Below are 10000 nucleotides of genomic sequence, written 5' to 3' on the forward strand. Positions count from 1 at the left end.
GGATGTTACTGCTGACAGCAGAAGCAGAATGTATTCTGTAGTGTACAGAAACTGTCAAACAGAATCTGTTTGAGTACAAGCAAAACGCCATTGACTGGCGTTTTATCAAATAGCAAGAAAATGACCCCAAACATACATCATATCATATCAACAGGAAAGGGAGTTTTTCAGGGACAACAAGCGGAAGGTTCTTGACTGGCCAAGTCAATTGGATTGGGAAAAGTCCGATATGAATTAAACTGAACATTTCATTTACAGATTTTTGGCAAAAAGACCTTAAAACAAACAAACAACACTGAAGATGGCTGCAGTACAGGCCTGGCCGAGCATCACCAGAGAATATATCCAGCATCTGGTGGGGTCAATGGGTTACAGACTTCCGTCAGTTAGGGTTAGGGTTATGCAAGGATTGCATGCAAGGATTGTCGACCAAATATTAAACATTAGTTTAACAGTACTTTATTTGGACATGATATGATTTCTTTCAATACTGAAAATAGGGGGAGTATATTTAAAACCTTTTGTACTTTCTAAATGGTGAGCTCAATCTGAAAAAACAACAACATCGAATTCAATCTGAGAATCTCTTCTTTGACCCCATCGTAATTGTTTGATTTGGAAAAAACCAAACTGTTGGGAGTTTAGAACTAAAAGAAGACAAAATGTTTCCACTTTACAATACTTATGGAGTGCACTGCACATACAGTACCTGCTGGGAGGTGGTGTAGTTGGCTGGGTTAGACACAGAGTTGTTGCTGGCATAGAGGCCAGAGGAGGGGGTGAAACTGGAACCTGGAGAGATGGAGACACACACCTTCGTGTATCAACAATCCGGCACCATCACCATCACCGACAACCAAAAACATCCTACTTAAATCACACAAACTCGATTCATTCTACCTGCATCGATGCCAAAATGGCTGACAAGCATAACTAAGATGCTACACACACAATAGTGGTAGTTCCCGCCTTTGCTATGTGAAGCGCTTTGAACAACTTGGAAAAGCACTACATGAAATTCACACTGTCGTGCCATCTGATTGGATGGTTAGCAAACAGACCTGGCATCGGATAGGGTGAGTAGGCTGTCTGTCCAGGCTGGGGCGTGGTGAACCCGGGGCTGTAGCTCAGCCCTGTCTGTAGAGGAGACTGGGTCTGAGAGAGACCGCCCTCCGTCTTGATGCCTGGCAACATTACACCTAGGTCTATGATAGAGAGAGAGAAGGGGGAGGGAGGGGGGGGGGGAGAGATGGATAGATAGGGAGGGAGAGAAAGAGAGAGAATTAAGACAACTACTACGAACAAAACATGTCTGCATTATACTGTACGACTGCAAGTCAGAAGGAGGGAGAGAGGATAATAAAGAGAGGGATGAGTGACAGTGACAGTGGAGAGATAAAGCTGATAGAGGTGCGGAGGAGAGGTGAAGAGAGAGACGTGTGTGTGTGTGTGTGTGTGTGTGTGTGTGTATGTGTGTGTGTGTGTGTGTGTGTGTGTGTGTGTGATTACCGTAGGTAGACAGGCCATAGGCCTGGCCTGTTTGGGAATAGGTGTAGACCGCAGACTGCTGCATGCCGCTGAATTGTGATTGGCCGGCGTAAGCTGGCATGGGCGGAGCCGCCGGCGTTGACAGGATGTGGGGGTACGGCCTGAGTAGAGAGATGGAGAGTTAGGACAGGTAGAGTGGAGGAGGTGGAGTGGAGGAGGGTGGAGTGGAGGATGGTGGAGTGGAGAAGGGTGGAGGGGAGGATGGTAGAGTGGAGGAGGTGGAGGGGAGGAGGGTGGAGTGGAGAAGGGTGGAGTGGAGGAGCGTGGAGTGGAGGATGGTAGAGTGGAGGAGGTGGAGTGGAGGAGGGTGGAGTGGAGGAGCGTGGAGTGGAGGATGGTAGAGTGGAGATGGTGGAGTGGAGGAGGGTGGAGGGGAGGATGGTGGAGTGGAGGATGGTGGAGTGGAGGATGGTGGAGTGGAGGAGGGTGGAGTGGAGAAGGGTGGAGGGGAGGATGGTGGAGTGGAGGATGGTGGAGTGGAGGAGGGTGGAGTGGAGGAGGGTGGAGTGGAGAAGGGTGGAGGGGAGGATGGTGGAGTGGAGGAGGGTGGAGTGGAGGAGGGTGGAGTGGAGAAGGGTGGAGGGGAGGATGGTGGAGTGGAGGATGGTGGAGTGGAGGAGGGTGGAGGGGAGGATGGTGAAGTGGAGGAGGGTGGAGTCGAGGAGGGTGGAGGGGAGGATGGTGGAGTGGAGGATGGTGAAGTGGAGGAGGGTGGAGTGGAGGAGGGTGGAGGGGAGGATGGTGGAGTGGAGGAGGGTGGAGGGGAGGAGGGTGGAGAAGGTAACATAAGAGGTAGGTTAGGGTCATAATTGCCCAAAAAGGTGATTATTTGCAGTTTTGGGACTATTCCATTGGTTTGATTGGGCCAGGCAACCCAATGAAGCACAGAAATTATTTGGATGACTATTTGAACCAAGGCCTGATTTCAATGTAACAGCTAAAAACATCCTAAAAAAACTAATTGATGGCGCAGTCATGTAAATGAGTAGGATAACACAGGCTTGTTATGAAGGGTAAATGAGGTGAGTAGGGTAAATGAGTATGGTAAATGTGTAGGCTAAAACAATGCCTACCTTAAGGGTAAGCTAGGTGCAGTAGAGTACAGTACATGGAGTACATGGGGTAAATGATTGTGGGTGTGATAAAGTAGACTCACTTTGAGGGGTAGATTGGTGGAGAGTACTGGTGTGCAGAGCGAGGGCTGTATCCACTGCTGGTGATGACTGAGAAAAAACAAACAAACAACAATAACAACAACAACAAAGACAACAACAAAATAAGGTAAACAACACAGGAAAATAAAAGTATTAAGTCCAACAAAATCCAATGCATCACTTTTTTTCCGTCTCTGGTGCAGGTAATAGCCTTCTATTTAAGGTTCCATAGTCAACAATGTCTGATTGTGGTCATGGAGATGTCAGACCCCAACGATGACAACCCACCCACTGGGTTTTAACCCCCTTTTAAACCACCCCCCATGGTTGCTGTATGTGCGTGTGTGTGTGTGTGTGTGTGTGTGTGTGTGTGTGTGTGTGTGAGAGAGAGAGAGAGAGGCAGACTAAGACTAAATGAGTTCAGCACTGGGTCTAAAAAAAGACGCAACAATCTCTCTCTCTCTCTCTCTCTCTCTCTCTCTCTCTCTCTTTCTCTCTCTCTCATGATGCAATCCAAGGGCAGGCTATCGTGGGATGAACTGCTGCAACAGGGAGACTGTGTGTGTGTCTGTATCTGTCTGTCTGTCTGTCTGTTTGTGTGTCTGTCTGTCTGCCTTTCTGTTTGTCTGTCTGTCTGTCTGTCTGCCTGAATGCCTGTCTGTCTGAATGCCTGTCTGTCTGTTTGTTTCAGTGTGTAAGTCAGAGTGCGTGTATATGCATGAATAGGCTATGTGTGTGTTTGTCTGTGTGTGTGTGTGTGTGTGTGTGTGTGTGTGTGTGTGTTACCTGAGCCTGCGTAAGTGTCCAGTACTGTGTCTCCTGTGGTAGTGGCTGTCTCACTGTTGTTCATAGGCTCTGATTTGACTGAGAGAGATAGAGGGGGACGATAAAAAAAGAAAAATAACATTTAAAAAATTGGACAGTTCTGATATCACTGTAGGTAGAACACGTCACCTGGGTCCTCACACGCAGATGTCTTGAAGAACTGCTCCAAGCTACCGTGCATCAAAAACAAAGTCTCTCTTTCACAATCACACTCACACACACACGCATGCACAAACACACAGTTTCTCAGCATTGATCCTGGAGACCCAATGTGTATGATTGACACTGAATCTCCTATCTTTAGAGATATATTGTCATGCACATGCTAGCTTTTCAAATAATTACATTTTGGTCATTTAATTGATCATTAAAATGAGAAAAAGTTCATAGTTGAGATTAAAATAATAATTTAATTAAATTATCCCTTCATGGATAACGGGTCTCCAAGACCTGAACTGAGAAACCAGACCAGAAGACACTCCACAGCAGAGCAGAGCAGACTATACACACATACACACACACACACACACACACACACACACACACACACATGCGCTGTACCATAGTCCTTTGAGCTCAGGGCAGGGGGTGGGCTGCTGCAACCCAGCAACCAATCAGCCGTGTTTAGTATAGTCATGTTCTCTCCTGAAGGGGGTGGAGGGTCGGAGAGGGGGCGGGGTTACAACTCACAGAGACGACCAATAGGCAGTCTCTCTCTCTCACTCAACACACCAAGCAGAATGCTGTTGTGGTTCATAATGGTTCATAAATGGTTTATAGTACATTATACTGGTTGGTGTAGTATCTATGTACTACAGGTATGTAGTACTAGTATCTAAAAGGTATATGTTATCATATAGTTTGTTAAACATCAACATTTATTTTTTATATTTATATTTTATTTTATTATTGAGTAATGTAGCTAACTGGGATAGTACACATTTGTGACAGCAGCTCGTGAAAGCGGGAGCAAGTCGGCAACCGACCAAATGTTTGGACTTTAATTCAGAAAAAATTAAATCAATTTCAACGTTGTAGAAAATCAATGACACACTCGCTAGTCACAACGTTGACATTTATACAAAAAAATCTGAATAAAAGTCTGAACATTTTGCAAACTGTTTACTAACGGTTAACAAACCATTACGGTTTATAAGTGGACCTTCAAATAAAGGATTTCCCATGTTCTTTTCATTTCTCCCCAATGATCACTAAAAGTACAGATTCTGACCTTCACTGCCAGACAATTCGCTTCAATTCAATTTAGTAGAACTTTATTAATCCCCACAGGGAGCAATAGTCCATAGGACAAGCTGTAATAAAGACGGATGAGTCGCCATAGAGACAGGGACTGGCAAATGAGCTTTGCTGATGTCAGGTGTGGGAAATTCTGGGTATGTCGTTTGTTTTGGCTGTGTGTCCTACCGGACTGGCCTCAGAGTGTCTGCTAAAACCATTAACTCTGAGCTCATCAAAAATGATTTAATATCACTTAATGGCATTCCATACACACGCTATGACTGCAGCCGTCCTGTGAGACTGTGTGTCTGTATTGTTCTAAACAGATATGTCAGGTTGGATATAATACGTCACCACCAATGTTGCCATTACGTATCAATGATAGACATTTCCATAACATGTCATTGAAGGACAGTCAATTGTAACTGAGAGGATTTCACATGTAAGCACATCATGAGTGATGTTTCGCATCTAAGCACATCTCTCTCTCTCTCTTTTTCTCTTTCTCTCTCTGTCTTTCTATTCTCTCTATTCTCTCTCACACTCGCTCTCTCTCTGTCTCTCTCTGTCTCTCTCTCTCTCTGACCTCTTTCTCTCTCCCTCTCTCCACCATAAATCAGGTATGAGCCATTGTTAATGGAAATGTTAAGAGAGGAGAATGATTAAGCGGGAAGAACATCGCTTTGTTCATTCTTACGTTCTCTCTGTCAACTCTTTTTCTTTCTTTCTTTATCTCTCGTGGAGAGAAAAGAGAGACAGAGAAGGAGACAGAGTGTGCGTGTGTGTAGGGTTAGATGGAGAGAGAGATGGAGAGAGATAAGCATAAAATGACAGACATGCAGTATGTAAGATTATGAGAAAAAGAGGAGAGAGAGGGAGAGAGAGAGAGAGAGAGATGAGAAAGAGAGGGAGAGAGAAAGGGGGAGCGTGGGAGAGAGAGAGGGAGAGAAAGAGGGAGAGAGAGAGAGAGAAAAAGAAAGAAAGAAAGAAAGAGAGAGATGATAAAGAGAGGGAGAGAGAAATGGGGAGGGTGGGAGAGAGATAGGGAGAGGGTGAGAGAGAGGGAGAGGGAGAGAGAGAGAGAGGGAGAGGGAGAGAGAGAGTTACAGAGGACAGAGTGCAGCGGTGTTGACATCTGACAGAGCGGTGATGCTTTAATGCTCTTCTAGAGGAAATAGTTTCCAGTGGGCTCTGGGCTTCGACTCAAACACACACACACACACACACACACACACACACACACACACACACACACACACAGCACCGGCCAAGTGGTTAGTGGGGGAGAAGCAAAGTGCTTTACTCTGTGTTTACACACATTCTCCAATGGTTTACTCAAGGGCTTGTGCCAATGTGTGTGTGTGTGTGTGTGTGTGTGTGTGTGTGTGTGTGTGTGTGTGTGCGTGTGTGCGTGCGTGTGTGTGTGCGTGTGTGTGTGTGTGTGTGCGTGTGTGTGTGCGTGTGTGCGTGTGTGTGTGCGTGTGTGTGTGCGTGTGTGTGCGTGTGGGTGGGTGTGTGCATGTGTGTGTGTGTGTGTGTGTCTCCCTCCGCCTCTCTAAATCAAAATACTTTACAGTTCTCACGAGAAATCTTTACGTCTAATGATTTTACTGATATACCACGGTTGCAAGAAATCACACAGCTGTCACATAACATTTCATTTCTCACCATTTGGTTTTTTTAGAAAACATTTTTTTTTAGAACAAAACATTTTTTGGCAGCAACATAAAGAGTTCAAAGTCGTTTGTTTAGGCACCACGTTTGGTTTCTTGTCTATAAATGTTACGAAAATCGCCGACCACCTAAATTGTAAATTTAGGCGAAAAAACAAGTTGGAACACTTTCACATTTCCACATCGATTACTTTGTGGAAAATTTATCAAATTAGTTTTATTGACTGACAGCCCTAGTTAAAACTCTCTCCCTCCCTCCATCTCTCTCTCTCTCCATCTCTCTCTCTCTCTCTCTCCATCTCTCTTTCTCTCACCTCCTGTTCCGTTGCTAGTGATGGAGGAATTACTCAGGATGTTCTTGTCCAGTTTGGAGCCTGTTGAGTCTCCACCCCCCACGTGGTTATGAGGACTGGCTAGGTCCTGCATTTCCATAGACCTGGGGAACACACACACACAGACACGTGTACACACACACACACACACACACACACGTGTTTAAGTCACTAATTTGCACCAACTTGGATGACAGAGCTAGAGAAAATGTTAAAATATCTTCTCCCGGTCCGGTCAGGGACTCCAACCTCACACACCCGCGCACACACACACACACAGACCTCACACGCATCGTTTTAAGACCGCCACACACACACACACACACACACATATCTCACACGCTATCACTGTTAAACCTCCCCACACCGCTGTAGCATAGCGTTTTTCCCAGAGGCGTGAGACATTGGTCTGACTGCGGGCCTCCCCTTCATGGAGAGGAACAGAGGGACTCTGGGCTCCAATACAAACCCACAGCCTGCCAGCATGTAAGAGTTTTACAGTCTATTACACACACATGACTGGCCAGCATGAGCCGACATGGAGCTGGTGGGGGGGTGAGGAGGGAGTAACACACACAGACACACACACACCACATGTGCAGACATAGACACAGTACTCTGGTGGAGTAGTGTATATTACACACATGCCTGCAAACTGTACCGCGCACTCGTGCTGGGGTAGGTGCTAACACACACACACACACACACACACACACACACACACACAGACACGCATATACGCGTATACACATACAAACACACACACACACACACACACACACACAAACACCCAAATACTGTGCACACCAACACACAATTGTTAGTTGACACATACAGTAGGTACGCACGGACAGACACAGACACACACACAGACACACACACACACACACACACACACAAACACACACACACACACAGACATACACACACACACACACACACACACATTAACACCATGTTAATGTGGTAGACAGAGTGCAGATAAAGCTCTCTCTGTGACTATGCCATCACATGACAAGTCCGTCAACAAAATACGTTAATAAAAGTGAGTTAGTGTGGATGGTCAGTGTGGATATTTCTAATGCGTGTGTGTGTCTCCCCCTCCCACTGCCCGCAGGATTGTCATGCTTGTGAGAAACATCAAAGACAGAGAGAGAGGAATCCTCAGAGTGGGCCGCCGTCACACCGCTCTGCATCTGTGTGTGTGTGTGTGTGTGTGTGTGTGTGTGTGTGTGTGTGTGTGTGCGTACATACATTTGTGTGTGTGTGTGTGTGTGTGTGTGTGTGTGTGTGTGTGTGTGTGTGTGTGTAGTGGTTTGGAGGCAGTCCATCCCAATGCTATGGGACGATATCATCTTCACACATGACTGCAACCCTCAGACTGACTGACAGGTATAAACAGAGGCTTTCAGCAGAGTGAGAGAGAGTGAGAGAAAGGGGGGGAGATGGGGGGGGTAGAGAGATAGTAATAGAATGACAGAGATAGAAAGGGGGAGAGATATGTTAACCAGTTACAAGTACTTTCCCAGTGTTTATAGCTAAACACTGATGAAATCTTCACACAGAACCTCAAGGCGAAAAATAATATCACTGTTTTAACATCAACATCAGTATGTGGAAAACATAAGCCAGATACTAACCTCAAATAACCATTCAGCCCTGATTGTGTCATACCGAAATATCATAACTATTATATTATTATATACTATTATTCTTTACATATAATAGGGCAATGATGTTGGCTAGACAAACCTATTTCTCTGATATTATTTCTGAAAACAAAGGTAGCCCCAAAGTGCTTTTTTCAACCATTGATCAGATTAACCCTTCAGTGGTTGCGCCTGTTGAAAATGAGTCATTTGATGTAGATGTAATGAATTTGCTTCATTCTTTCAAGAAAAGATTTCCATTATAAGATCAGAAATATCATTTGAGAATTCAAAAATCTGATTTGGTACTCCCAGATGAATTAAGTATTGTCTATTTCTGTCATGGATTCACTTGAGCTCATCAACCCCCATACTTAAAAAACTGTTGTTTCACAAATGAAATCCTCAACATGCCATGCTCACTTGATCCAATCCCAACATGGTTCTTCAAAAGTGTTTTTGACTGTTTAACTGACAATGTATTAGAAATTGTGAACTGCTCTCTATCAACTGGCATTTTCCCCACTCCCCTAAAATATGCCATTATAAAACAATTTCTTAAAAAAGGCAATCAAGATAATTCTGTTCTCTGACATTTCAGATCAATATCTAACCTTCCATTTCTAAGTAAAATCCTTGAGAAAGTGATTTTCAGACAACTTACTGATTTTCTTAGCAAAAACATTTTACTTGAGAAGTTTCAATTAGGTTTTCGTTCTAACCACAGTACTGAGACTGCATTAGTAAAGGAACGTTCTCAGGCTTATCATAGATGCTGGTGGTGTATCAGTTCTTGTCTTGTTAGATTTGAGTGCTGCTTTTGATACAGTAGATCACAGTATTCTAATGAATCGTTTAGAAAACTGTGTTGGTCTCTCTGCACTTGAATTAGAGTGGTTTACATCTTATCTAGCTGGTAGACATTTCTCTGTTGTCCTGGGTGACTCTGTTTCTGATAATGTGTGGGGTCCCACATGTGGGGTCCCTCAGGGGTCTATTTTCCCTTGCTCTTCTCCCTATACATGATCCCATTAGGTGGTATCATCAGAGAACATGGTGTACATGTTCATAGTTATGCTGATGATACTCAGCTGTACATATCAGTATTGCCTGATAATTCACATGCACTCAGCTCACTGGAGAATGGTCTCCGAGATATAAAACTTTGGATGTCCAACAATTTTCTACAACTGAATCAGGACAAAACTGAGATTCTTGTCATTGGACCAAAACCACAAAAAGTTTTTTTTTTTAATACCATGGGAACCTTACTTTCAAACTGCAAACATGAAGCTAAGAATTTAGGTGTGATTATAGATTCTGACTTAACCTTTGAGCCTCACATGAAATCTATCACTAGAAATGCTTTTTATCATTTACGGAATATTGCAAAAGTTAGAAATGTTCTCTGGCAAGGTGGTAATGCTTTTATTATGACCTTTCTGGTCTTCCAAAGAAAGCTATTGGCCAGCTGCAATTAGTCCAAAATGCAGCAGCGAAACCAAAACAAGCAGACAAGCTCACGTAACTCCTATTTTAGAGACTGGCTTCCTTTTAAGTTCAGAATAGATTTCAAGATC

At 44.3% G+C, this 10000-nt stretch overlaps 1 protein-coding gene across 2 annotated transcripts in view; it reads right to left on the reverse strand.

Annotated features, from left to right (window-relative positions):
* Positions 1 to 10000, reverse strand: part of eya4 (EYA transcriptional coactivator and phosphatase 4) — a gene marked incomplete at its 5' end in the record, with an annotated part of 59304 nt that overhangs the window by 20109 nt on the left and 29195 nt on the right. Inside the window, 7 exons of one of the 2 annotated variants that reach the window (XM_080525385.1) lie at positions 710 to 792; positions 1062 to 1205; positions 1510 to 1649; positions 2705 to 2771; positions 3489 to 3566; positions 4089 to 4172; positions 6754 to 6875. In XM_080525385.1, coding sequence (XP_080381511.1) covers positions 710 to 792; positions 1062 to 1205; positions 1510 to 1649; positions 2705 to 2771; positions 3489 to 3566; positions 4089 to 4172; positions 6754 to 6875 — 718 coding nt within the window. Of the gene's footprint in view, positions 1 to 709; positions 793 to 1061; positions 1206 to 1509; positions 1650 to 2704; positions 2772 to 3488; positions 3567 to 4073; positions 4173 to 6753; positions 6876 to 10000 lie in introns of both variants that reach the window. The other variant, XM_080525384.1, reaches the window with a different exon arrangement.

This window comes from Nansenia antarctica (genome assembly GCF_963989245.1).
Source record: "Nansenia antarctica genome assembly, chromosome: 3".
Taxonomy (NCBI): Eukaryota; Metazoa; Chordata; class Actinopteri; order Argentiniformes; family Microstomatidae; genus Nansenia; species Nansenia antarctica.